Source organism: Gymnogyps californianus, chromosome 3, assembly GCF_018139145.2.
Source record: "Gymnogyps californianus isolate 813 chromosome 3, ASM1813914v2, whole genome shotgun sequence".
NCBI classification, from domain to species: domain Eukaryota; kingdom Metazoa; phylum Chordata; class Aves; order Accipitriformes; family Cathartidae; genus Gymnogyps; species Gymnogyps californianus.
The window spans coordinates 35,605,461-35,633,435 of NC_059473.1; the positions used below are offsets into that span (position 1 = coordinate 35,605,461).

The 27,975-nt window shown below is 50.4% G+C and overlaps 3 protein-coding genes across 5 annotated transcripts in view; 2 read left to right on the forward strand and 1 right to left on the reverse strand.

Annotated features, from left to right (window-relative positions):
- XPO5 (exportin 5) overlaps positions 1-14,811 on the forward strand; it is a 29,987-nt gene extending 15,176 nt beyond the window's left edge. For all 3 annotated transcript variants that reach the window (XM_050893469.1, XM_050893471.1, XM_050893470.1), the window contains 14 exons: positions 472-571; positions 1,493-1,674; positions 6,562-6,662; positions 7,775-7,871; positions 8,408-8,544; positions 9,166-9,263; positions 9,756-9,802; positions 10,009-10,103; positions 10,978-11,040; positions 11,552-11,634; positions 12,403-12,510; positions 12,693-12,830; positions 12,991-13,155; positions 13,721-14,811. In XM_050893469.1, coding sequence (XP_050749426.1) covers positions 472-571; positions 1,493-1,674; positions 6,562-6,662; positions 7,775-7,871; positions 8,408-8,544; positions 9,166-9,263; positions 9,756-9,802; positions 10,009-10,103; positions 10,978-11,040; positions 11,552-11,634; positions 12,403-12,510; positions 12,693-12,830; positions 12,991-13,155; positions 13,721-13,861 — 1,555 coding nt within the window. In that variant the 3' untranslated portion in view covers positions 13,862-14,811. The remainder of the gene's footprint in view (positions 1-471; positions 572-1,492; positions 1,675-6,561; positions 6,663-7,774; positions 7,872-8,407; positions 8,545-9,165; positions 9,264-9,755; positions 9,803-10,008; positions 10,104-10,977; positions 11,041-11,551; positions 11,635-12,402; positions 12,511-12,692; positions 12,831-12,990; positions 13,156-13,720) is intronic.
- A 3,012-nt stretch (positions 14,812-17,823) lies between these two features.
- Positions 17,824-21,157, reverse strand: POLR1C (RNA polymerase I and III subunit C). The gene is made up of 9 exons (XM_050894128.1): positions 21,084-21,157; positions 20,910-20,981; positions 20,722-20,829; positions 20,088-20,220; positions 19,849-19,968; positions 19,492-19,644; positions 19,163-19,312; positions 18,478-18,594; positions 17,824-18,139 (listed from the first exon to the last, which is right to left on the reverse strand). The coding sequence occupies exons 1-9, from the start codon at positions 21,150-21,152 to the stop codon at positions 18,021-18,023; spliced, it is 1,041 nt and encodes a 346-aa protein (XP_050750085.1). The 5' UTR covers positions 21,153-21,157; the 3' UTR covers positions 17,824-18,020.
- Positions 21,158-21,559: 402 nt separating this feature from the next.
- On the forward strand, positions 21,560-26,866 carry YIPF3 (Yip1 domain family member 3). Its single transcript, XM_050893834.1, has 9 exons — positions 21,560-21,629; positions 21,713-21,919; positions 22,006-22,112; positions 22,727-22,772; positions 23,164-23,256; positions 23,601-23,732; positions 24,254-24,367; positions 24,838-24,961; positions 26,376-26,866. The coding sequence occupies exons 1-9, from the start codon at positions 21,624-21,626 to the stop codon at positions 26,495-26,497; spliced, it is 951 nt and encodes a 316-aa protein (XP_050749791.1). The 5' UTR covers positions 21,560-21,623; the 3' UTR covers positions 26,498-26,866.
- Positions 26,867-27,975: the final 1,109 nt, after the last annotated feature.

The following is a 27,975-nucleotide window of genomic DNA, read 5'->3' on the forward strand; positions in this document are numbered from 1 at the left end:
GTTCAGAAACTGCCAACTGAGTCTAAATGCTGTTTGTTGAAAATTGCTAGGAAGAGTTGGTTCTGGTGATAGAGGAACACTTCCCAGCATGCTCAAAGCATTTGCAGAAAATGAAAAACAAAAGATGTCTTTGCTCATCTCCAGGAGAAGCTAGGAAGCTGAGCTCTCCTTACTAAAGCTGAGGTGTCCTGCAGCCCTGGGCAGCTGGGCATGCACAAGAGTTTTCCCAGCAGGGCTATCTTCATAAGAGATTCAAAGGTTTTAGGTCCCCATGGCCCAAGAGAACTGGAGATGTTTGGAGAGTGCAAGTCTCTGGTGCTTTTTATCATGTTCCCACTTTACAGTGTGGAGAACTAGCTAGTCTCTCTAGCCTGCTCTGTATTTGTTAAGATGTTTATTGCCAGTGCAAAGCTCTGCTCAAATTCCCTGGTATAAGCAATAATCCCCGTTGCTGTCTTTTGCTGCTGCCAGAGTCCTCTCAGATCCTGAAGCCTTCATCTCCTATGTGGGTGCAGACAACAAAATTGCCGATCCGGTCTTGGAAGATCCTAGTGGCCTGAACCGCTCTAGAGTGAGTATCATTACCAGGAGAGGTGTAATCCTTAGCAAGATGGGACTTGCCTCCTTCCATCCCTCATTTCTGTTGTGGTTACACACAAGATCTCTCCTGATCATCTACTTCTTTATAGAGTGCAGATCAGTAGGTTTTTCAGATTGCAGAATAACAGGCTGGCTTTTGCCTCTTTAAGCTCCAGTAATGAGCCTGTAGGCCATGCAAAACCAGATTATTCAGCAGAGTGAAGGACACTAATCCCTACTCTTTGTGTAGCAGAGTTTGGTTTTGGAGAAGGAATTGGTTTACCTGATTTTTGGAAATATGGTGCAGTGAATTGCGCTTTGTGAGCCAGGCAGTATGGAAAGCGTCATGCTGAGACTGCAGCATGGAATATAATTAAAATTCATCCGAGGAGATTTGTGTTTTTTGAGTTGTTAGTGAATTGTCTTCACTTCCTGGACAGACTGCAAATGGAGTTGCTATCGTTAGGTCTGTAGAAGACACTGAAATGCAGTCCATAGAGCTGGGCTTGTGATTTGGGGCTAACGCAGTCTGACCACTGTGTCATCACAGATGTCTACATCCATCCCAGCACATGAAGGAGATGAGGAACTGATGGTGTAGACCCTTCCTTTTAGAGGACAACGTACCTGGTTGCTTGCATACTCATGAGACCGTATGCATTGATGCTTTGTCTAATAGCAAGTTCCTATGCCGTCCTGCCATGGCCAAGGGCCACTGAAGATGATGGAACGTAGCATGATCATTTGCTGCATTTTCTTGGCAGCAAACCCACCAGCGTTTCTTCCTATCACGAGATTAGGCTCACTGTAGAGCGTTCCCTTTGAGATGGGATGATGATGGGTTTCTCTGAAAACATACTTATTCAGGTTGTGCTCTGGCTAAGAAACACTCTCTCCACATCTCTTGCTGCAGATAAGCTTTTGCGTGTACACCATTCTGGGAGTTGTGAAACGAGCTCGTTGGCCTGCTGCTACTGAAGAGGCGAAAGCTGGAGGATTCTTGGTGGGATACATGCCCAGTGGAAGTCCAATCTACCGTAATCCCTGCACTGAGCAGGTCCTGAAGCTTCTTGACAATTTACTTGCCCTTATAAGGTGGGTCAAGTTGACTTGAAATCATTTATGTTGACTTAAGAATCTCTGAAAGCCAAACTGTGATAAATACATGGAATGCTCAGAGCATGTTCTCCCAGCAAAGCCAGCGGGAACACAGGCTGGTGCAGGTGCCCAAGTACTGTTCCTGACTGTTCACAGTGGGGAATGGCACTGGGGAAACTGGAGCCTTCTGAATGTTCATTGGCCTGGCCTACAAGAGTCCATCAAAGCCAATGGGAGCTTGGGCTGGGGTTGCCTCCCCCACCTCCACTGCTATAAATCTGCCACCCAGTTAATCGTTTCTCGACTAACATCTCTGCTCTGCCCTCAGCCCCTACAAGGCCACCTCTCCAGTCACCACCAGGGCAGTCCCAGCTCTCATCGCATCCTGTTTGCGTTGTTCTCTCTTCAGTGTTAAATTAAGCTGGTTTTGCTCAACATGAACACCAGCCTCCTGAAGCACTGTCTGCTATTGAAATCAGTGGATGCATACTCTCAGGCTGTCGCTACCTTGCAGTGGCTCTCTGCACGTCACTGGTGTTGTGTACATCTGGGGCAGCCAGAGGAGGGAGCAAGAGAAGGCAGAAAAGGGGAATCCTGAATAACACAGTTCCCAGAATTATAAAGGAGGAATCTGTCTCAGAGTAACTGCTGACACTGGGATTTTGCCAGGCTTATGGGGCAATTTTGTGAGATAACGCTACATGTTACGTACTTGAAAACTTGAGGCTCTGTCCTTGGCAGGAGCCTGTTGGGAAAGAGCATTTTCAGATCCACGTAGATTTTTCAGCTCCCAGGTCTGTGAGGAAAAGGGCCCTATTACTTGAACTCTGTCTAGGCAGGTATGTTTGGTAGTCACTGAGCTCAGGACTGTGCTGCTTCCAGTGAGAAGCAACATGCTGGACTGGTAGGACAAGCACGTGCTGTCTTGGCCCACCCTAGCTGTGCTTCTCATCACAAAGCTCTGTGTAGCACAGCAGGTGTTACTTTGGCCGGTGAGCAGGGTTGAACCATCTTGTTATGGCTGCGGAGCTGTGCTTGAAGTGGTTTTGTCTTTTATCCTGGAAGGCTGAAGATGCTATCAGTGAGCTTTTGGGAGAGGTTGGGTAGAGCAGAGTTGCCTGAGTAGGGGTAGCCTCATGCCATTTCTTCCAGAGCCTGGAACATGCTCCATATTGTGGGAGACCAACTAAACCAGTGCCCGAGGTCTGAACAGGCTGCAACAGACTTTTTGCTTGTGCGATCGCTGTTCTTGACGGAACTTATGCATTATTAAAAACACTTGGGATCTCTGTTACAACAAGCTTGGGAAACTGTTGTCAAACTCTGTCACTACCTGTAAAGAAGCAGAAATTCTGTGCCTGCTTGTTTACCACCTCCAGGAAAACGCATGAGCCATGTTCTATTGCCAGTGCTTCCCCATCTACATAAAGGAAGAGGCTCCGTGGCTGTTTTTTGAGACAATGCATCTGTGTTGTTCGAGCATCTCCCTGGCAGACCAAAATCTTTTCTGAGCATATGGTAGTAACATACATGGAGCGGCCTGTACTTCACCCACAGGTATCCAGGCTTTTCTTAAGGCTGGATGTTCCGACAAGAACCAATGAATGATGTATTGAGAGCAGTAGATCCTCCACCTCATACCTTTCCTGTCTGCTGCTGGATGTAGAGGCCTCTTTGTGTGACAACTGCAAGCTCATAGTTGTTCAGTGCAAATGTTGATGATGCTTATGTTTTTCTGGAGAAGTTGGAGCTTGTGCTATAGAGCTTCTGGTGTGTTTTTTGCTGGCTTTGAGTGTCTTTTCCATGTACTGCTTCCTCGGGCCCTCTTTAACATGGATTACACAAGAGAATATGAAATCTGTAGCAGCCTGTCAGCAGGCAGGAAGTACAGGGGTATGAGGAAGGCTGGCTGGCCAGAAAGCTGCCTGTGTTGAGGATGCCTTCAGGAACATAGTTGCATTACTGCTTGGGGATGGATGCTTCTCTTAGCTCTGTGCCATTAGGCAGCTTTCTGTGGGGTAAGGAAGGTCTGGCGTTGCTCATGTGCTTATGCAGGAAGCAGATGTGGAAGACCTCACAGATTGTGTTGGTTACTGTGTGAGCAGATCTGCAAGTAGCAGCAGCACGGATCCTACTGAGCAGCTGAATTGAGCACCAAGTCAGGCACCAGTATGCAAAAAAAGGGCATTTTGCAGGCTGAGCAGTTGAGTCTGCTGCTCTCTGGATGTTGTGTGGCATTCTTCTGTGTTTGCAGACAGAAGCAGTGAAAGTTGTTAAGCCATTGGGTCTTTGCCAGGGTAAGTAGCTTGAAGGTAGGTCATGGATGAGACCAAAGAGCTGAGAGGAATGAGAGGGAGTCCAAGTAACAAGGAAAAATAAGGTAGTTTTGAGTGGCATCTTTTTGTGCCTACCCATATTTGTCTCTGTCTTGGTAGCTGTATTTACCGAATTATTTTGAGGTTACTTTGTTAATCACTGCTTGCAGCTTTTTGAGTGATGATTCTTCTGTCCTGTGTGGTACCTCATTTCATCTAGGTGCTTTCTAGCTTCTGGCTTAAATTGTTCTCTCCTGAATTTAAACCAAATCATGATCTCTAGCCACCTTTAGATAAAGGCACATTTCTGGAGTCAGTAGCTGCATGAACTGATTGGTGCAGCACCTTTATTGTGCTGGGATTTGCTTGTGTTTTGTTATAAATGGACTGGTCAGGCTCAGCAAATGCTTTGCATGGACAAGGGTTTTTTTGGAACTCCTCTTGATGAGATGCTGGCATTACCAAGGCATTAATGCTGGTGAAAGAATTGTTGGATAGACATGGATAGGCATTTTCATTGTAGATGGCTCCAGCTTTGGATAAAGATTCTTCAAGCATGGACTGTCCTATAGGACTCATCTTCTGGCCTTCAAGCCCATCTCTCTAGGCATTAGACACTCTTTCCAGCAGAGCTGTGACCATCGCTGAAAATCCCCCAAGTCCTGCCATATCCTTTGCTTGTCTTTTCTAAAGCATGTCTCTTGAATTTTGTTTTTCCATGTTCTCCTCTGTGTGGGATGCCCAGGAGTGCTGCTCACTGCTGAGAGGCTCAGCTGGAACATGCCTAGGGACTACATCTTCATCATGTATGAGGGCCTTTTTAACTCCTGTGGGGAGCAGCTGATTAGCCATTTTCTCTCCTTTACCACTGGGACCTTGCTAAAGTATTAATTAAGGGAGATCGGCCTGTGAGTGAACATCTGCCCTCCCAACTGTCAAACTTGAGAAAATGCTTCAAGGACTCTGAAACAACTAAGGACCATGACCACAGCTTCAGGATATGACTGTCTGGCCCATCCTGCTGGGGTTAGAGCAGTGGGATTTCAAGGTTCACCACCGCAATTCCACATCCTTGGGTTCACCCCACTGCCCTTCTGCCCAGCATGAGGCAAAGCCAACATTGGCATGGAGCAGGCAGGAGACATACAAGAGGAGATGATTTTAGTAGCTAGGTTGCAGGATAGCCTCAAGGAGAAATGCACAGGTTTTTTTGAGTCAGTGGAACAACATTATCCAAACTTTTGTGGAGGCCGGGCTGCTCCCTGGCCCTTCTTGGGAAAGTAAAACCAGCTTGTGCCCCGTTTGAGGCCTGTTGCATGGTGTTAGATCCAGCCCAGAATGAGAGTATGAGTCATCAAGAAGTCATTTGTGTAGCTCTTTCTTATGAAACTTACATACTTGCCTTCCTCACGTGCAGTGAGCAGGGAAGTATTAAACACCTGCAGAGAGAAATGGGATAGTTGCCGTTTCGGAGCTAACTCAGGCTCTCTGCAAACTCAGGCAGACGTCACTGCAATGGGGTTGCCAGGATTGTGAACATAGACCTTCAAAAAAAAAAAAATTAAAAAATCATTAAGACATGAGTGAAAGCTGAGACTCTGGAGAACATACTGAGGTCTGTCCGCGCTCCCTTCCCCCAGCCATTCCCATGTACCCCCCTGCTTTGGGAAACGCTGCTCTAGGGGGAGATACTGAGTTGCCCTTGATCACCTCTAGCAGCAGGTACAATGGCATTGCAGTTTTGGAGGAGGCTGCAGGATTTGTGCTGTGTGCAGCTGGCGACACCCAGAGTGGAGGTCTGAGGTCTCAAAGGAGAGAGGTAGGTGAGAGAGACACCCCCTGCCGAGTCCAGCTCTGAGTGTCAGTACTCTGGCTAAGAGGGGACCCATTTTGGCCTGGATGGCAAGAACCAGCCACCCGTGGCTGAATTGGTGTCCCTCACGGAGATCTGACCGTGGCCGCCTCCTGATGATGCGGAATTGTTCCCAGCTGGATGTGTTGTCCAAGGGGCACGTGGGTCTGCCACGAGTAACATCTGATCGGACTGATGTTCTCCCTAGAGTCCCTCCAATGCCACCTGCCATTCTGGGGACTGTGACCCATCCCTGGGGGGCAGTGTGTGTATTTTGGAGCTGAAACAGCCCCTCCCTCTGTAGGGGCCTTAGGTGCAGAAGATCTTTTGAGATTACAGAATCCGTGTCTTGTCAGTTTTTAAAATACATTCTCTGATCCCTTTGGCTAAGCTAATAAGCTGTTGCCAGCATCAACTGGAGAATTGCTGGGAGTTTTTACTGCCAGTGCTTGCAAGGGGTGGGGTGAACTGAAATAAGTGGAAGGGGCAGCCAGGAGATTCAGGACATGAGGTGGAGTCACTCCATGTCTCTGTCGGGTCAGCTTCCCCAATATTTTTGCAGGTGGGGAAGGGGGATCCCATGCACACGTGCTTGGTCTCACCTTCCTCATCATCTGCCTCAGAGGAGCTGTTCACAAGCTGAAGGAGAGGATCCCACTGTCAAGGGCAAAAGGGGTTGACCCACATGAGTATAAACCAAGTGCTCTTCTGTTTCAGGACTCACAACAATCTCTACATGCCAGAGATGGTGGCTAGGCTGGGGGAGACATTTGCAAAGGCCTTAGACATGCTGGAGGTGGAGAAGAATGCCATCCTAGGTAAGGCGCTTCTCTTCAGGAGGAATGTGTGGGCAGATTCTCAGAGGTATTTGAGGTAGTGGTCCATCAATAGCAGTGGAAGTGAAGAGGGGCTGGAGACCCAGCTTCATAGTATTCGCAGCTCAGCTGTGATTTGAACCTCCTTAAATGAAGATGTTAAATAAGTTATTGGTCTCAGGCAAATGGGTTTCTTCTGCATGAAATGAAGGCTACCCTACCAAACTGCTTATCCCAGCTTGGGTGGTGGTCTCTGCAACATGGCATTTCAGGCTGGAGAGACTGGGTGTCCTGTAATTGTCTGCCTTTGAGCAGAATTAGTGCTCACCAGGATCCCTGAGTGCTGTTGCAGAGATCTGTCCTGGAGGGCAAGAGCCAAGTCCTGCAGTATGGCCCTGTTATTTGTTTCCAGACGGTGTATTATAAAGAGGCTTCTGGAACCGTCTTAAAAGAGGTTTGAGCTTGTGAACACAGAAGCCTTTCCGGCCAAGCAGAAGTGGGTGGCCTTGTGGATAAAGTGTGGACCATGACTCTGCAAATTGGGGTTTAATTTCAGGTTCTGGCAGACAGTGAAATATTTCAGGGAAGTTGCTTTCGTCTTTCGTATCTCCATTTCCTATCTGTAAAATGAGGAGATGCTTCCTTTACCTGTTTTCTGTGACCTATAAACTCTCTGTGAACCACTGCACATAAAGCAGCAGGGCCTTGATCTCTGCTCTGAACTCTTTAATATCATAGTTCAGCAGTAGCTTGTGTTCCGACAGAGATGAATACAAACCTGAAGGGATGGGCTATTAGAGGAGCTGCACAACTGTCAGCTTTGCTTCTGACTGGGTTCTGATAGCTCCAGTAAGTTTTGCTTTGGAGAAATGAGGGGGCTGTAACAACCTTAGTGGGAACGCCTCTGCTCTGGGTACAACCGACCTGAACTTGGCTGATACCTGAAGGGAGGTTCTGCCCCAGGGTGATTGCTGCACCTCTTCCCATTTGGCTGCATGCTGATCTTGCCAAGTGCTTCCCTTGCTGCCACCAAGCTGGCTGGGGCCTGCCCACCACGTTCTGAAGGTGCACTGTGCTCTCTCATTAATGTAGCTGAATCTTATTCTTTCCCACAGGTCTCCCTCAGCCTCTGCTGGAGCTTTATGACTCTCCTGTTTACAAAACGGTCTTAGAAAGGATGCAGGGCTTCTTTTGTACCCTCTACGACAACTGGTAAGAGCACCAGATATCCCCCACACAGTCCAACGTTGCACAGCTGGAGCAGTAGGCTATTGCTGGGTGCTGACTTCTTCTAGAGTTTTCATGTGAGCTGTATCCTATAATATCAAAGTACGAGCTGCAGTGGTGAACTATCCTCAGTGACTGTAACCTGCCACATACACATGGAACACAGTCGCTGGAAAAAGTACCTCAAAATGTGGATCTGCTTTTAGCTCTTCTGCCGTTAGGTAGTCGGATTGGAGCACTTATCTGATATCCTGACCTAGTTTGTGTCTCTGCCACTTTTAATCATGTGTTAGGATACATCAGCACTTGAAAGTGCATTTTAGTGCTTAAATGCTTAATTCATTGTCCCTCTGCAGGTATCCCAGAAAAAAAGAGATACTGTGCTGAAATTCCTCTGCAGTATTTGTTTAAGAACATGGCAACTATCTAATCTCAAGATGATAGTACTTGTAGCCTTTGCAGGCCAGAGGCATGGTACCTGTTATCTAGCAGACTTGCAACTAACTTGTTTTTTGTTGAAGTTTCCACATCCTGGGAAATGCAGGCCCCTCCATGCAACAGGATTTCTACACTGTTGAGGGTCTCGCCACCCAGCTCCTCAGCTCAGCTTTCATCAACCTCAACAACATTCCTGATTACAGACTGCGTCCCATGCTCCGTATCCTTCCATCACTGTCTCAGGCCAGCTAGGGAGGCTTTGAACACATAAATTGAAAACCTGCATTGTTTTCAGTATGACCAAGCAAAGGAAGGGTGATTGAGGAGGTAAACAAACAGGGATACACCTGGTGTGGATGAGGTGTGAGCCTAGGAGGGCACGAGCAGAAACAGCAGTGCATGGGGTCAGACAGAATAAATGTGAAGGATTTGTGTGGTCCTGGAGGCACCATGAGAGGTGGGTGGTGCCTTCTGGGGGGCAAGGGGGCTTGGATAGTGTAGAAGCTTGGCAGTAGGATGTCTGACTAGACTTTGTGCTTGCGTGGGAGACTATCTGGGGTTCCCAACCCACTTTCCAGGACTGGACGTTCAGTCTCACAGCTAGGAAATGGGCACTATGCACCCTCAGCTTTCTCAGCTGAACTGTCAGGGAAAGGGGCTGAATACCTCATGCTCTTGCTGTATAGAGGTGCCACTTGTTAATTCAGGGCTGTGAGAAGATGGGCTTCGAGGTATCTGTTGCTTGGCCTCCCAGTGGAATGGGCTGGTTTGGGCAGTGTGCTGCTGTCTACCTAGCAGCTGGCCATATGTGCTGGATCTCTTCCTTAACTGGTCTGTGCAGGTGTGTTTGTGAAGCCCTTGGTACTCTCCTGCCCTTCAGAATACTATGAAACCCTTGTCTGCCCCATGCTGGGACCGCTCTTTACCTATCTGCATGTGGTAAGAAAACAGCTTGTTCGATGCCTGTTCCTTGGCAGCCCAGACCCCTTGTAGCAGCTGGCAGCAACATGTGAGAACATCTGTCTCTCCAAAGCCAGCAGAGACGAGGGCAGAGCCTGCTTAGTGATTTTGATACTGTTTAGGGGGCGTTTTTGAGGTGCGTTGAACCCTGGCTGTTGCACAGCACCCCTTGCTGTGAATTCAAACCTGTGGATATTAGCTCCTCAACCTTCAGCCATGAGAATTTTTGTGGGGGTTTTTTTGCCTGTGTCCTCTCATTTTCCTGACAGATCAGATTCCTACAGCCAGCACAGCCACATGATTTTCAGCACAGCTGGTAGCAGTTCTTGTCCCATTCAAAATAGGGCTTGGCACGGGAGCTGTGTTTAAAGCTCTTGTGCTTCTATTAGCAGCTATTGCTTGGGCCTCTCTGCATTGTGTCCAGCATGGCTCCTTAGGAAGGTATTGAATCTTCCCTTTTGTCTTGAACAGAGGTTGTCTCAGAAATGGCAGGTGATCAACCAGCGAAGCATGCTCTGGTAAGCTTCTGCCCCTTGATATGAGGGGGAAATGGGGAGTGGGATGGAACTTTGGTCTTTTATGTGGCCCTTTGCCCAGGGAATAGCCCTGCCAGCAGAGGGCTGGAAAACACTGGTTACCTTGATGGTGACTCATTCCCTGTGCTTGGGCAGAGGGGATACTTTAAGGCATTGGCTCCCTTCACACTAAAACCTGTTCTCCTCAGTGAGGATGATGCTGCAGATGACAACCCCGAGTCTCAGGAGATGCTTGAGGAACAGCTGGTCAGGCTGCTGACTCGAGAAGTCATGGATCTCATCAGTAAGTGAAATCAAGCTAGGTCCCCTGGGATATTTGGGAAGTTTGCCCTGGAGAGGACAACAGGAATTTCCAATGTGCAGTAAAACTTAACTAGAATGGCCAGTAGTACTTAACATAACCCTTAGAAGCTAGGTGTGAGACAGTTAAACCTGCCGAAATCTTAGCTAAAACCTAGTAAGAGATCAATTAAAAACCTTCAGAAGAGAGTTTCTTCCTTTTGTTTTGTTAGTATTTAGGGCTCCATGTTTTTGGCACTGTGCCTGTAGGAGTCCAGTCCTCCTTTGGAATCTGGGTTCTCCCTTTCTGTGCCCTGGAGCCCAATACGGGACATCAATTTGTGGACAACCTGAGTGTAGAGCAGTTTTGTTGCTGGCAGTTGTCATGTCTCTAGCCAGGTGGAAGGGAAGAGTCCCTCCCCCAAAGCAATCTCCCTTCTTTGTGTTCCCTTTCTCCAACATCATGTTTTTGTCAGTGTGGCTTTGAGCAGAGAGGCTGGGAAAATTGACTCCGCATAGAGATTACAGATCCTCAATCTTCTATCTCCTTTCTTGATTGGCCTTGTTGCCTTAAGATGATGTTCTTCTCAGGTTATAGGCTTCAAATGGTTTTGCACGTTCCTGGTTCTCAGTAGTTTGAAGCAGCCACCGTGCAGCAGGTTCCACTGTGGGAGGATGCTGTGGGTGGGGTGTTTCAGCCTTCCAGGTAGCGCAGTATTTGGCTTTTATACTGGGCTTTCAGATTCTTCAGATACTGTGTAAAAGCTGGGGGAGCTTGCAGCAGCTGTGAGCCCGTCAGAGTCTGTAGGATAATCTCTGCGTGTTCTGAAGTAGCATCTTCCCTTTTCTGCTCCTCTGACTTGCAACTGTTTTTGCAGCTGTTTGCTGTGTTTCTAAGAAAGGTGTTGAGCATAACACTACTGCTGCTGTAGATGGAGATGGTGAGTAAATGCCTGCCTTTGCCTTTCCTGCCCATGGTGTATACAAGCACTTTTCCCATTACTTCATGCATTTCTTGAGAGAGAGGCTGGCCTGTTGCTGGAAGTTCTCTGTGAGGGGCATAGGTCTGGTAAGAAGCCTTCAGCTCTGTCCTGTTCAGTGTGTCTGGGGGCCACAGAAAAACCTGGTCTAGCCCAGGAACAGATGTGCAGTAGGGTTCACAGGTAGCGTGTTGGAGCAGCTGATTCTTAAGGTACCAAGAAGAGGGCTGAGGAGAAGAGGGGGATGTGCACTGTGTTCCCAAGAGCTGGAGGTAGCTAGTTGGGTGCCCTTCCTGCCCCTCAAAGGGTGGGTGCTTTCTGCTTGGAGAGAGATGTTCTGGCAAGCTGTGCTAGCATACTGATTTTGTGTGCTGGCTCCTGGCTCCCAGCTTAGTTCTCGCTGTGCCTCCCTGTGTCTCTCTCAGTCCTCAGAAGGCCATGTTCACAGTGCTGCCTTTGCTCTGCTCTGCAGATGATGAGGCGATGGCCACGGAGGTGACTCCCCCTGCCAGCGCAGAGCTCACTGAGCTTGGCAAGTGTCTGATGAAGCAAGAGGTAAGAACGCATGCTCTGACTTCCACCATCCTTTCTCTGTACTCTGTCACACTTGTCTGAGGTGCAGCCAGACGCTGCTACAGAGATCTAGGCTGCTGGAGCATTCCACAGTGTGAGAATCTTCTCTTGGGAACATACGTGGTTTTTAAGGGCCTTGTTAATGGTTGCAGAAGCCACAAAGCAAATGGGGGTTGGGATCCAGTATAACATGCAGCTACAGAGTTTCAGCCCTTCTGCAGGTGAGGCCCTGGGCATTCAGCCCCCAAGGTGCTCCTTGGCTCTGCCTCCATCCTGGGCTCCAGCCTTCACGAGGAAGAACTTCACCCAGCAGCTCTTTTTTTCTGTGAAATGTGCCAGAGCTGGCACAGGAGCCACAGTGCTAACACAACCCACTGTGCAGAGTACCTTCATCCTGATACCTCTGTACTCCTCTTCTCCTGTGGATGCCTCAGAAGCTCTTGCAGAAGCTTTTGCAGTGACTTGAGAGTAGCAGCTGATGGGAGTCCATGGGTGCTCCAGGGCCTTTCCAGGGGAGATGAAGGGAGCAGGTTTGCTTGACGTTGTTTCCTCATGGCTATGATGGTGCACACTGGGTGCCTTTGAGCACCTTCAGCTGGAGCAGCAGCAGCACGCAGGATTCTCAGAAGATAGCCCCAAGGAGCTCCTGCAGAGTCCCTGGATTGCTTCTTGGCTCCCTTCAGGTTTGAACCCTGGAGGTGGGAAATAGTTCCTTCCTCTGACTGGTTTCCCTCTCTGACTCCTTTTCAGGATGTTTGCACTGCGCTGCTGATCACTGCCTACACATCCCTCTCCTGGAAGGACACCTTGTCCTGCCAAAGAACCACAACACAGCTTTGCTGGCCGCTGCTCAAACAGGTACTTCTGGGAGGAAGAAGGGATTAGTTCTGGCAGGGCTGGGAGAGGAAGCTCTGATTGTAGTGAGAAGTGTGGGTCTGCTTCACCCCTGGGCACCTTCTCCCTCAGGAAGACTGAGCTGCTGCAGAAAGGCAGTCATGTATCGGTACCCTGCTTCCGTGCTGACAGTGCCTCTTCCCCAGGTGCTTCCAGGAAACCTCCTGCCCGATGCTGTGTCCTGGTTTTTCACAAGCGTGCTGAAGGGCTTACAGACACACGGGCAGCACGATGGCTGCATGGCAGCTCTTGTCCACCTGGCTTTCCAGATCTATGAGGCCTTGGTGAGAAATTCTGCTCTTTATCCAGACGCGAGGTTGGCTGGGGAGTGGTGGAAAACTAATCCCATGCCTGCTGGGGTAGGGGCAGAGCAGCCAATGGCCCCCCAAGGAGGGCAGGGCTGCTCCTCTAGCAGAGCTGGGTTAACCGTACTTCTCCCTGCAGCGCCCTCGCTACGCTGAGCTGAAGGCAGTGATGGAGCAGATCCCAGACATCCAGAGGGACTCTTTGGAGCAGTTTGATTCAAAGCTTCTCAACCCAACACTGCAGAAGGTGGCAGACAAGCGCCGGAAGGATCATTTCAAGCGCCTCATCACAGGTTGCATTGGGGTAGGTGATATCCTGGAGGAAAATGAAACTGTTTCATTTCATGCCTGTACGCTGCAGAAGTGATGGGGCAGCCAGCCTGCCTGCCTCTCCCCAACTGCCCCCCTTCCCAGCCAGGAGGCTGTTGCAGCATATTCTCAGTGTTTGTTCTGCCTCTCTTCAACTTGGAGGTACAGCGGGGATGGCAGCACAGACTGAGCAGCCTCTCCAGCGATGACTTCTCACCAAGAGGCAGGGGGTACCTTGCACAAGGGTGCCCGGGGGAACAGGGTGTTAAAATGTTTGAATGAGGCTGCTAGGTGGCTCCTGGGCTTTTGTGAGGATGGTGGCGTTGGAGCCTGGTGGCATTGAAGTAGAAGCTGGGGAGCTGGTGCACTGGTGGTTACCTCAGTGCCCTGGCACTTGGGAAGGACCAGGCCCGAGATTCCCCAAAATGCAAGCACGGGGTCCAGGCCTAGGCATTGCTCAGAATCTGGGGTCTGCCTCTGATCTGCAAGCAGGCTGCCCCTGAGCTGAGTGGGGGTACGGAGGCAGTAATGACTGATGCCCGCCTGTCTGTGCTCTGCAGAAGCCGCTCGGGGAGCAGTTCCGCAAGGAGGTTCACATCCGGAACCTCCCATCTCTCTTCAAAAAGGTGAAGCCATCACTGGAGACGGATGTGCTAGAGAATGAGGATGGAGAGGGCCTCACTGCACTCTTTGAGCCCTGAGCCTGGGATGCTGCAACCATCTCCTCCCCTACCTTATATTTTGTCTCTCCTCATAGTAAGCACATTAGATTCTCCTTGTCGTCACCTCCACAAGCATTCGTCTAAATAAAGCCCCTTATGGGTCCTGTCCCATGCTCCTCCCTACACTGGGATGAGGCCTGCGGTGGCATTTGAACCAGTCTATTAAGCTTTCCCTGATTCCTTCCCCTCCCCTCCATTGGATGAGCATCTTTAGACCTCTGCTTCTCTGCAAGGTGGGAGCTGAGCCCATAGACTCCATTAGGTAAAGCCTGGTCATCTTGTAGCCTTGGGTAACTCTTGCTCCACCTCTTCATCCCGTGGGGTTTAGGATTAATGCAAAAGGCAGAGTATCATGCCATGTGAAAAGGGGCTACCCTAATCTTCCTCTGGGTGCTAGTAGCCAGGCTTTGTAGGGAACACATCGGACACTCCTGTCATGCCTGTCAGCACTTGTCCCTAGCGGACTGGTATTCTGATGAATCCGTTTCCCTCCAGGATGCTGAGCCTTGGGCTGAGGGCTGTGTGCCAGGAAGCCTAGCAGTGCTCTAGGATCTCCCTTGAGATCAGCCTTTGTAAGGTGCAGCTGCTCTCTAGACTAAAGAGGCAGACACTGTCATACATATATATACATATAGATGTATATATATATGATCATGCAGCTTGTTCTACCCAGAGCCAAATGGAAGGCTTTTACTTTGTGCCAGCCTTTCTTGGACATCTCTCAGGGGGAGCAGGACAGATTTTTTTTTTATTATTTTGTCTTTTTACCATGCCCTGTAGACTAGAACATGGCCAATGCAGGGTACGCAAAATCTGGACCAATATCTGAAGCACCTGCAAACCAAAAGGGATCTCCTCACGCTGCCGCTGCGGAGGTGACAGTAGCCTGTTTTTACCCAGTCTGGTACTTCTCAGAGAATTGCATGGTGGGGCAGGAGGGGTGGGGTTTATTACTGCAGTTTACAGAGGGGAGCCGGGTCAGAAACTGGGTTTTAGATGAGGTTGGACTCTATCAAGCCACTCCAGTCTGCAAAGCTGGTTCTTCTTACATGACAAACGGTTCAGTCAATCTACCCTAGCGTTAGCACAGGAGCTGGGAGGGTCTGTCCAGAGCTAGCTGGCAGTTTTGCCATCCAGGAGACAGAACAAGTAATAAACTGTGGCGGGCAGAGAAGGTGGTGTTTCCGCTTGGACAGACTGGACAGAAAAGCTTGGGTTGGGAGGGGTGGGAGTGCAGAAAGGAAGAGCAGGCCTTGGGAATCCACTCACCCTCCTGCCCCTGCTGTTCCACCAGCACCCTCCACTGTCCTCCTAGCCTCAAACTTTTTTAACCTCTGAGCTAACATGGCTGCTGGCTCTAGCAAAGGCTGGGTATATTTATTGTGTTGTGATATTTTTAACATTCTGTGACTTCATGCTAGACACAAGGGGGTTTTTTTAAATGGTTTTTAGAACCTTTTTTGTAGGAATGTTTAAATCCGAAGCTGTCTCTGAACTGGTTGTGTTACACCTCTGAATGTCAGTAAAGCTATTCCAGTTTCATACACATGGTGTCATGTTTCATTTTTATTCTTTTATCTGTTTCAGTAAGATCTGAGGCCTCTGCTCTGCCCAGACTGCCTTCCTAGGGGTTGTTCAGCGCTCCTTATTTCAGCTACCAAAAAGTGAGCACCTTTGCTGGTAGTCAACACACATTATCAGGGAGGGGATGACTGCACAATTAAATTAGAAGGCAAGGCGAAAATTTCATTTTAAAGTATTTATGTCACTCACAGCTGCTTTATATTAATTCCACAACAGCCGCTAGGTCCTAGTTTACAGCTTGAACGGTACGTGTTGCCAAAGCAAAACGCTTTGGCATGGCTATTCCAGGGTATGTCCCATAAGGAGTATGGGAAATACTCGAAGCAATAGCACAGAAAGGTGCATATGCTACTAAAGTAGCCTCCAAGCCCCACCATAGCTACTGCTGGGAAGAGCAATGTCTTGCGATAGTACTGTAGTTTAGCCATAACTCTCTCAGCTGACCTTTTCAGTAACACGGGAAGGTGATGTAGCTATTGCCTTTGGTCTCTCCCCTCACCTGATGAAGGCTGCATGAAAGGTCTCTTACAACAAAAGCAGAAGCCCTCGAAGAGGTGGGCATGAGCAACGTCAATGTAAGTTTTTGTTATAAAACCTTTTTCCAAGGCCCCAGCTGTAATCCAGCTCAGCATGGAAGCTGCTTTAGCTTGTTTAAACAGAAAGGATCCAGCTAGAAACCACTGTTTTTCAAATGGGATTAACACCTAAATGGTGTTGATAGGAACTAGCCACGGTCCAGATGGAAAGGAACTTTTCTATGCTTATGCTGGCACTGGGACTACACCCTGTGTTCCTTATACATGTGAGGCAGGTACTGCACAGCTGAGCTGTCTTAAGTTTTAAGCAAGCAAAATGCCCTGGGGGAGGTATCTTGGCTAAGGCTGTTAGGAGCTCTAAACCAGGATGTACAACTACAAGACTTAGGCCTAGCTCTTGGGTTCCCAACGCTCCCTTCTAAGGGTAAGTGGATGAATGAGACCCTGTGGGATGCGTTCAGCAGCCAAGGTCCCTGCAAGCCTGCTGAAAGAAGATGAGGTGCAAGAAATTTCACATAGCTGTGAAACACTGACAGCTCCCAGAACAGCCCTGACAGGGAAGCAGCCAGTTTCCCCAGCAACCAATTACTATCTGTCTTGAAAAAAATCTGGAAGCAGGGCATGGGTCTGCAACATGGTGCCAAGTGTACCTCTTCCCTACAGCATATCCACCCTGACACCTGTAAGGATATTTACAGTATAAGTAACTACATTCCAGTGAAACAGGTAGAGAAAAAGTATGATTTGCTACACTAAATTATAGCATTATAGTGAGGATTGACTTAAGCAACTGGGACACACCAGTACTCCCAGCCATTCTCTGAAGTTCCAGTTCCTTCATCAGCTTGACAAGAGAGACTTTCACAAGCCAAGAGCTACCCGGTGCTGACTAACGGTAATGCTCACTACTGAGACTAACTTGCAAGTTCTCCCAGGCTTCCCTGGGTGGCGACAGGCCTTTGACTGTCACTTGCCCTCCACCATCCAGTCCTGCTTCAAGGTCAGCCCAAAGTACATTCAGTCACTGAAAGGGAGAACAGAATAGTCCAATCTAACACCTGGGAAGAAATGCCTTACCTTGAGATATTTAAGAAGGGACAGTCAGTCCTTACAGAGCATGTTTTTAAACCCTACCTTTGCACAGAGAAGCCCAGTACGGTATCATAGAATTGTTTGGGCTAGAAGGGACTGTCAAAGACCATCTAGTCCAACCTTCCTGCTGCGGGCAGGGACATCTTTCAGTAGATCAGCTTGCTCAAAGCCCAGTCCAACCTGACCTTCAACACTTCCAGGAATGGGGCATCCACAACTTCTCTGGGCAACCTGTTCCAGCATCTCACCACCACCCTCATTGTACAAAAAAGTCTTGTGTCCAATCTAAGTCTACCCTCTTCCAGTTTAAAACCATTGCCCCTTGTCTTGTCACTACAGGTCCTGGTAAAAAGTCTTCCTCCATGCCCCCTTTATATGTTGAAAGGCCACAGTAAGGTCTCCCCAGAGCCTTCTCTTCTCCAGGCTGAACGACCCCAATTCTCAGCCTTTCTTCATAGGAGAGGTGTCCCAGCCCTCTGACAGTACAGCCTTTTATCTACCTCATTAACTTCCCTGGAGCTGGTTTGAGACACCTGCAAAACAGTCCTGCACTGATACTGACTTGTTAAATCTCACTGACCTGCTGCAAAGTGCTTTACTACAGTGCCATATCAGTCCTCTTATACTGCATACAATCTAAAATAAATGCTATTATTCATCTTTAGACCTGCTGCCACTTTCTTCTCTCTGTATTACGGTCTCACAATTGTGAACAGCACAGGAGACAGCTGTAAATAAAAGCCTTTATTTTAGTGCATCTCCTCACTGAGGCTCATTACCAACAGAAAACAAATTCAGAGATGGTCCTAGGACTCTTAACAAGCCCATCTCAAACCTCTTGCCTACGGCAGAGGAATCACCCCTGCAGGCAGGTGCAGGAAGCCCAGAACAGCAGTGCAGGGATATGCTTCCCAGCTACAGCCTGGTCACTCCGTAGGCACAGAGTCCAGCTCATTCAGGAAGCGCTGACACTTTCCCATCAGGATCTTGATGGCTTCGCTCACCAGCACATCTGGAGGCAAGATACCCGTCGACTCCACTGAAACTGCACAGAGACACAAGTCAGCACAGCCACTAGGCAGCTTCAGCCTACACCTGGCTCCAGCATTTCTGTCCCTCGTCTTCCCTTACACCGCACTTCTGACAAGCCCGATCTTCACAGCCAGAGGAGAAGAGGTTACATTTCCCAGCAGGAAGCACAAACACATTCAATACCAAAGCAACACCAAACCACAACCTCAGTAGTTACCCACTGGAATATGAATGTTGATGATGCGGGGGGGAAGGGGGAGGCAGAGACCCAGCTATACGTGCTGGCCAGTCTCTGCTTGTTTGCACAAACCACAGCAGGGCTCTATGTTCTGTGGAAAATGGGGCACTTACAGATGTAATGGTTTCGTACTCTTGCCAGGCGCACAAGGTTTTTCAGACCCTCATGACGGAAAACTTCTCTGCTGAACGTGTCCAACCGTGCATTGGCTACTCTTGCCACCTTTTTTCCTAAAGGGGAAAAGATGAAACGAGATGGGCACCTGCAGCAGATGGGTGCCTTGTGGTCACAGCAGGCGCTTACCCCTCAAACATGCACTCCCCCATCAGCAAAGGCAGTGAAGCCACCAATATAAAGAATTAGCACATCCCCAACATGAAACTCCAACCTGACAAATCTGGTCTTCTTGAACAGTTCGAACCCAAACACAAAACTTGTATGTACCCCTGGGCAGGACGTAAGAAGTCTTCTCCACGCACAGCTGCTGGAAAGAGCAAGCTCACTACCCAGTCTTACAGACAACTGAACAGCACTGGAAGCTGCAGTCAGCAGCTGCAGAGCTCTGCGGACAGGCACCCAATGCCTTAGCATTTCAGGGATATCCCAGGTCATCACCCAACACATCTGCATGTGACAGCCACTCACCCATAAAACCAGGCTCAGAATAGCATGAAAGGTTGCCGATAGGCAAGGTAACATCACAACGTGGTTTTGTCTCTACAAGGTGTGGCTCTAGTCTCTAAACAGTCTCTGCTAAGGCTTCTAAGGAACAAGGCACTTAGAGCAGGAAAAAAGTACCCTTGATATTCTGGATCTCAATGACTCCAGGGGAAAAGCACTTCTGCAACATCTCAGCTGCCTCATCCTCAATAGGCTGCAGGAGAGTAATGTCAGGAAGCAGTCGATAACTAGCCGTGGCCACAGGAGAAAACTTGGCATGATCTTTACCTGCATGAAGAGTTAAGAGTCAAGGATGAGGGCAGGCCTCAGGGAACGAGAGTGCAAGGATGCCAGGGCCTAAAGTTCCAGGGGGGGAAGCCAGTTCTCCACCCTTCCCCTTCACACAGCTGTGCCCTAGCCCACGCACTCACACTCCTCCTCCCGCTGCCCCAGGACCCACAACTCACCTATACCCTTGACACAGTGCATAAGCACATCTATTTCCTGGCCAGGTCGCAACAGTGCAATGAGGATGTCATCGTGAACAGGCCGGAAGTCAGCATCTGGAAAGAGGTCTGTCTGATTCCCCAAGGGCACCCACGTCATATGTTTACTGTACACTGCGAAGAGAAGCCACAAGCATCAGCCAGCTGCTGTCTCAAAACAGGTCGCTGACCTGTACAGGACTGGAGATGGCAAAAAGTAAGTTTAGCAGAATGACGGAATCGGCTCTCTCTGCTCACAGGGCTGAGAGAAGAGGCCAAACCCTGCCTCCCAAGACCAAAAAAGGAAAAAACAGCACCTATTTTTAGGAGAGATCTCACCTTTGTGATTGAAATATAGTTCATTAGGATCAGATGATTCCTTGGCTGCCTGAGGGTTTCGGCTGCATTTTATTTTCAGCTGGAACTGCAGAGTATCAATTTCTGTGCCTTCTTCATCTCCTGAGAAGGGGAGAACAGCATGAGCCTCTAGGGAATCACACTTCTGCTCAGCTTACGTGACCCTGATTTCCTGCTTTGGGGGAAACCTTCAATATTTCTATTTGATCCAAGACTCTCACCTTGGTTTCTATATTCAAAGAGTCGAGGGTCAGCTCGGATAGGGATGAGGCCCAAGCGATGAGCCAGAATTTCATCCTGCACAATGGATGTGTTGTTGTATACAAAGACTTTCTCTACAGCCATCGTTGGCACCTCAGGGAGACAAGAGATCAAGTCAGCATCAGATGACAGTTGAACTACGTGCCAACAGAATACCCAGCTACAGTGTCCCTTCTCTCCCATAAATAATTGCCCCGCAGACTATTTTCAGTGGTATTTCTGCCAAACCAGGCTACCCAATATACCCTTACACCCAATAGACCCCCTTCCCCATTTTTTGTTTTTAAACAAACACAAGAGGTGAAGGGCAGGTTGATCCACACACACCACCAACAGCACCCTTAAGAGCAACAAGCGCTATCGCTCATGCTGCTAAGGCCCTAACTCTCTTTGGGCTCCGGGCACACCTGCAGAACGAATTTGCGCTTCTCTTCCAAACCCAGAAGCTGTCCGCAAGGGCTGACGTAAGGCAGGATCCTCCCCGCTCCCCATCGCGCAAGTCCCCCCGCTCCTAGGCCGGCACCCCCAGGCCTTCCCCGCAGCTCCCCGCACCGCGCCGGCGAGCCTCGGTCCCTGCCCCCCCCGCCCCGGTACCTCGGCGAGCAGGATGCGGCGGAAGGCGTTAGCGATGGCGGCGTCGATGCCCACCATGTCGAACTCCAGCGCGCCCTCCTCCTCGCGGATTACGTCCACGCGGAACGCCTGCACGGACCACGAGCCGCGGGTCACGCCGGACGCCGCACCCGACCCCCCCACCCCAACCCACGGCGGCGCTCACCCACCTCCTCGAAGCGCCGCTGGTCCCAGGCGTCCTCGTAGCCGGGGTAGTTACCAGGGAAGTCGGTGGTGTGGACCTGCGAGGAGGCAGACAGGCGGGGCCGTGAAGGGGGCCGGGGCCGGGGCCAGGAGCCGGGCGCCCCCCGCCGTCCCGCTCCGTCCCGTCCCGCCCCACTCACGTTGCGGACGCCGAACTCGCCCAGCACCACGCGGTCGCGCATCTCGTCGGTGCCTCGCTTGGCCGCCATGGCCGCCGCCGCCGCCAGCGGGGGGCGGGGGGGGCCGGCGCTCCCCGGCACGTGACGGGGCTCCGCCCGCCCACGCGTGGCCTCGCCGCTCCCGGGGAGCGCGACGCTCCCCCGCCGCTGGCCGGCCCCGGGTCCCTGCAGCAGGGCATCCCTCCCGCTACCCCGCCTCGCCACCTCCCCTCGCCCTCTTGTCGTTCCCCCACGCCGCTGCGCCCTTCCCCGCCCTGCGCCACACACAAGATGGCGGCACCGCCCTCCCTCCCGCGGCCTCGCGAGAGCGTGGAGGGGGGAGGGGGTGTCCCTCCACCTCAACGTCACATCCGGGTGCTCCGCTGCTGGTGAGCGGCAGCAGCCAGCGCGGCGCGGGCCGGGCCGGGTACCATGTCCGTGCCGGGGGCGGCGGCGGCCGCCGCGGCGGCGGGCGGCGGCAGGAGCGGTACCGTCGCCGACTGGGGCGGCTTCGAGGACAACATGCAGGTGGGGCCGGGCCGGGGTTGGCGGCGGCGGCGGTGCGGCGGGACCGAGCCGAGCGGGCGCTGACGCTGTCTGCCCCGGCGCAGGGTGGCGGCTCCGCCGTCATCGACATGGAGAACATGGACGACACGTCGGGCTCCAGCTTCGAGGACATGGGGGAGATGCACCAGCGCATGAAGGAGGAGGAGGAGGAGGAGGCGGAGGGCGAGGCGGGGGCCGCCGAGGAGGAGGACGGGGAATTCCTGGGCATGAAGGGGCTGCGGGGGCAGCTGGGCCGGCAAGTGGCTGACCAGGTGAGCGCGGCCCCCTGCCGCCCCCAGCCCCGGGGGGGCCCGTCTGCCCGGCCGGCCGGCCGCTGTCAGCTCCCTTCTCTCCGCAGATGTGGCAGGTGGGAAAGAGGCAAGCTTCCAGGGCCTTCAGCCTCTACGCCAACATCGACATCCTCCGGCCCTACTTCGATGTGGAGCCCGTCCAAGTGCGAGCCAGGTGGGCAGGGCTCGGCCTGGGCCATCTCCACCGGGGGGCCAGCAGCTTCTTGCCAGCGGGAGGCTGGCAGCCCACTCCAGCTTGCTCGCTTTGGGGGGGCAGCCAGCCTTGCAGGAAGGCTCAGATATGGGGAAACACGCTCTGTTTTGTCCCGCTCTCCTTAATGAGGTCCCCCAGGTGGGCTGGCAGCCCTGTCACCCAGCATTGCTGCTCAGGGCAGGAGAAAGGGCTTTGGGGCATCTTCAGCCTTTTAGTACTCAGCTGCATTATGTGGCTTCTGTTGGGTTTGCAACACAGCTGTGTCCAAAAAGGCAAAGTTTTGTGAGGCTGGATGAAGAAAAGTGCCTTTCTTTCGTACTGTTCTGTCAATGATCTCTCATCCCTGAGTAGATCCCTAAACTTTTTCATTGAATCCCCCCCAGTGACAGTAAGGTTTTTCTCCTGTAGTTACCTTATGTGACCCTGTAGAAGGAATCTCTGTCCCCCAAGGCCTGTGACCACAGCAGAAAACACTGGTAATGGGTGTATGGGATCTTTTACTTTTGAAGCATTTTGTTAACCATCCTGTTCTCCTTCCTGCTCCTGATGTTATTCCCTGCTTTGCTGTGATGCAGACTGCTGGAGTCCATGATTCCTGTGAAGATGATTAGTTTCCCACAGGTGAGTTCCCTTTTGCTGAATCAGACTCCATGGCCAAGTGAATGTCCCACAGACGCCTTGTAAAACTAAAGTAGTCCATGTTACTAAGGACCTGAGTTTGTTAGGTGTTCATCTCCCTGCAAATGTTGGTAAACCCTTTCCTGGGGTTGTTCCAAACCTCAGTGTGCTACCTTTAGTGCTGGTACAGTTCTAGACCTCTAGACTTCACACATCCCAGACTCCTCATCACACAACCTGTTCTGCCTGGCTCCCGTCAGCAGTGGCCTTGCTGTTACTTCTCAGGCAGCTAGGTGATAAACTTCATCCAAGGCACTTCTCACGTTGCTTGGGGTGGGGAGCCTGGTATTCAGGAGCACTAACCAAACCTTCCCTGATCTGTCTCCTCCTGTAGAAGATTGCAGGTGAGCTGTATGGACCCCTCATGCTGGTTTTCACACTGGTGGCCATCCTTTTGCATGGGATGAAGACCTCGGACACCATCATTGTACGTCGAGTCTCAGTGATAAGTTGTGGTTTGACTGGGCTCTGGATTGCTATAATGACACTAGAAATGGAGAGGAAACCTCTTCTGTGACTGAATAGCATCTTGCTGAAAAGCAGGTTGATTTGAGGAAGAACCTGTTGGTTTGGGGATGGGAGGAAGGATGCATCAGAAAGTCTTGATGCTCTGCTGCTGGGAGAGCTGGGGTGTAGGTCATGTAGCACCCTGAACGCTGCTAGCCAGCTATTTGATAATGCCTAGAAAGGCTCTGGGACTCTCTGAGGTGGAATTTGGGTGCTGGCAGGTCACTTCTTTGAGTCCTCCTCATCCTGAGTCTGTCTCCACAGAGGGAAGGCACACTGATGGGCACAGCCATTGGCACCTGCTTCGGTTACTGGTTGGGCGTCTCATCTTTCATCTATTTCCTGGCATATCTGTGCAACGCCCAAATCACAATGGTGCAGATGCTGTCACTGTTGGTATGTACAGATGGAGCTGCCCCACGATGCGGGTTGGCTGCATGGTGTTCCAGCACAAGCTCTTCCCAGAGCATGGGAAAACTCCTTGTAAATCGGTGGTCCCAGGTAACTGCACTGGGACAACCTGTAATTCCAGGATGCTTTTCTGACCTGCCCCATCCCAAGCACAGTGATAGCACAAAGAGGCAGTCCCTTCGTGCAGGTCTCCTGCTTTGCACTTCCTGATCTGAGAGCCTAGTGGTAAAAAAACCAGGAGATTCCAATTTCTCTGGAATCAGAAGCTCTTTCCTCTGTTTCCCAAGTTGTTGCAATCTCTGACATCCCTGTGAATCCTTCAGACAGATTATCTGCGTGTGAGCTGCTGTTAAAATTGTTGTGCTGGTTGACTCTTTGGCATTGAATGAGTGGTTTGTGAAGCTTTGCCTTGGTGAAGCATTGCAGGAATAGGCTGCTCATGCTCTTGATCAACGGCCGTTTGTGTGGGACTGACGCTTCTAACATGGACCTTTTTGTTTTGTCAGGGCTACGGTCTTTTTGGTCACTGCATCACTCTCTTTGTCACCTATAATATCCACTTCCACTCCCTCTTCTATATCTTCTGGTTGGGTGTTGGTGGACTCTCTACACTACGAATGGTAAGGGACAGGCAGCCTGGGGCCCCTCCTCTTCTGGGGACAAAAAAAGGGAGGGACGTGTTGTTTGTTTTCTGTTCCTTGGGCCTGGCAGTTCATTTCACAGCCAGTCAGGCTGCTGTGAAGAACAGCCTGATGCTCCTGGGTCATTTGGCCACTGGGGTATGGAGGTGACACTTGCATTCATATCCTCACCCATTCTAACAGCTGCAGGAGGTTTACTCCCTTACAGCCCTTGCTGCCGTGGAGAGTCGTGCCGGAGCATCCTGCACTCTTGGCGAGACTGGGCAAGGTTCACCTACATAAAACCAAGTCAGATTACTCTGAATTTGTTGGTGCAAACTGCAAAAAAGGCTCTGAGCATTGTTTCCACTGGCTCTCACTACTTGGCCCATCCTCCTGTGGGCTCCTCACTGCAATGCCAGAGGCTCAGGTAGCAGCTACCTTGTCTCTAATCGACACCTCTCTCCTAGGTTGCTGTGTTGGTGTCGCGCACCGTGGGACATACCCAGCGGCTCGTCCTGTGTGGGACCCTTGCTGCTCTGCATATGCTTTTCCTCCTCTATCTGCACTTTGCTTATCACAAGGTGGTAGAAGGTAAGCAAGGGAGATACGAAGACATATCCTGCTAGATCTGTGGGAAGAGGAGCTGCTTTTTGCTCTCTCTGAGAGAAAGGATGGACAGTTTGGATCTGACCTGAGGGCATCTGTGACAGTTTCCAACCCAAGAATGACCAGCACTAGCTTAATTAGAAGAAGCTGTCGAAGTAGGGCAGCAGGTAGACATGGGGTGGTTTCTGTGCGCTGAGTTTTAGTACTTAAGATCTAAGTTGTGAGGGAGGACACTTATTCTTTCCCCACAAGTGAAGTGTAACAGCACTGACTATTCTTGCATGCAGATGTCCAGTCCCTTCCTGAATCTTGCTGAAGTCAGGTTGCTTTTCTCTGATCAGGAAATGTGTCATAAGTCTTTTTCCTTCTTTGTGTAACGCCTTTTTTATCTTGTGTTGTACAACACAGATAGCAGAAGCTGCATCTTCCCCAGTCGGTGCTGTTTACCAGGCTATACATGTTCAGGTCCCCTTTCTGTGTCTCTCTTTGTTTTCTCCTAACGAAGTCTCAATCTCCTTTAAAAAAAAAAAAAAAAAAAAAGTCTTCCCCCACCCCATCACTAGAGTTTCCAGATCCCTAAACATGCAATTCTGCAAGCCTCTTTACGAGTTTAGGCAGCCAGACCTGTTCATGATATTTCAGATAAATCTGCATAATTTGGGGTTATAGCATAGCATTACAAGACCTTTTAGATGTAAATGCTGTTCTTTCCTGGATCCATTCTTATGGCGAAGGTTCTGAGCCCACATCTGCAACTTTTCAGCAGATGAAATAGGATAAAATATACTCCAAGCAATTTTCTTCGAGGCACTCCACAACTGATTATCAGTCTTGAGAGGATAACTGACAGGGACTGGAAGACACTTGCATCGGTATGCGTGTTTCCTGCCAAGCATGGTCTATGTTTGCATTGCAGTGATAAAAATTCCACATTGCACCCCGAGCTGCAGCTCCTGATGTAAGTCTGCAAGCGTATCTCAGGATGAAAGCAAACAATTGGTCTAAGAGCAGGATCTGTGCTGGGATGAGGTGGGGAGAGAATTTTATCAATCTGCCTCAGCAGAGCAGTGTCCCTGGCAGTGTCTACATTCGGGTCAAATGGCAGGGGCCTGGATCTGGCACCCTCAAAGTGAAAGGATCTGTGTTCCTCTTGGGAACATGCCGTTTCCCTGCCCCAAGGACAAGCTCTGATCTGTACCCTGTGGTCTCTGGATGGAGGTGTTTACTCCTGTTCAGTCTTTGGGGCTCGATGTCTCCTCCCATCACCTGCAGGTGCTTCGCATGTCCCGGGCGCTGCCACCATCAACCACTACCTGGCCAGAGAGAAAAGCAAGAAGAAACGTGCCGTCTGCATCTGAACTAACTCTTGCCACTGTCCCCTTTTTTCTCTTCCCTGCAGGTATCCTGGACACATTGGAAGGACCCAACATGCCGCCCTTTCAGAGAGTTGCCCGAGACATTCCAGTGGTTTCCAATGTTGTATTGAACACAACAGCCAAAGCCATTGCATTGACCCTGTAGTTTCACAGACTTGGACTTGCTTCCTTCACTACTTTTGGGGCTGCATAGGGCCATAATAACCTGCTGCCTCTTAGGAACAGGACAGAACAGCAGGAAGAAGACTTGGTTTTGTTTTCCTGGACCTGTCCTTTGGGTTGGAGTTTTCGGCAGCTGAGTGGACTGCACCTCAGTGACTCAGAAGAACTACGCTCTTCCCCCACCCAGGTCTGGGCTGCCTTGAGTAGAGTGGTTCTGTTGCCTGCATGTTTAGCTGGGATTTCCCGGCACAGTTTGTCCCTTACTCCTCTTTCCGCTTGCTCATGTAACCCCAGGGGTATCTGCCCTGTTCCTATCCTGAAGAGGGAAGAATTAAATTGATGTTGGTGCTGAGTGATGTCTTATGTTTGAGCCTACTTGTGTAATGGGAGAGTGGTGTTGGGTCTCTACGCTTTTATCTGTCCTGTCCTAGACTCAAAGCAGGATTCTTTGCAATTTTCTGCTGTCCTACTTCAAATGTTCTGTGATACATGGCCTGTCTTGGGCACCTTTTCCGTAGCCCAGGAGGCACAGGAACTTTAGTTTCTCTGAAGATTTTCAGGAACAGCACGATGTTTAACCACGTGCTCTTCCTTGTCATGTTCCAGATTGATCCCTCTCTTTTGACTTGGGCCAAGCTGCTATCTCACCTCACCGTCCCTTCTCCTGTGTATGTCAGAAATGTATCTGTCCCCATGCTTTCACAGCACCTTTTGTTCTTATCACCCTCCTGCCCATGTTGCTCTGTGGGACAGAAGTTCTGACTGCAGGGGCAGCATGTTTGCACATGGTCTTCTGTGGATATTTCTATTAAGAGGCTAGTTCAGCCCAGCCTCATGCAGCTTGCTCTCATGTCTCCCAGCCATGGGACTTTTACCTCATTGTTCTGAGCAGGAGCGGCATCCTGCTCGCCCAGACACGCAGTCTGCTGTGTACTGTCTGGCTTTTCGAGCTGAGTCTAGGCCTTATTTCTGAAAGGACTCCTGGAGCCTTGAGAGTCTCTGGCGAATTTTTCTCCAGTGTTTCCATTAAATAAAGGGAGAAATGGGGGAGTGTGCAATGGTAATAGAGTTGGCACGTTTATCTCCAGCGTACTGATGCAGGAAAGCTCCAGTAAGGATGGGGAAGCAGAGCAGCCCAGCCTAGGCTTACCTGCACTGCAGTAACTCACAATTGAGTAGTTCAGATGTAGCCTTCCCTCACTGATCTAACTTGTACTGGTCCAAGAGTGGAAAGCTGTTAGCTGGTAACTGGCTTTCACCTTTTCTCTCCCTGTAGCTCTGGATGATTCGGGGAGAGGAGCCACCTCTCAGAGTTCACCCTTAAGCTTGGGCTGAAAAAACCCAAGATGTTTCCCTTTCTTGGTGTACCTACAAGTTAGCTGTGCACAAGGCAGATGACAGCATGTCAGAAATGCACTCTTTGGTCCCTTGCTTATATTAGTGGGAGAGGATGCAGCTGTA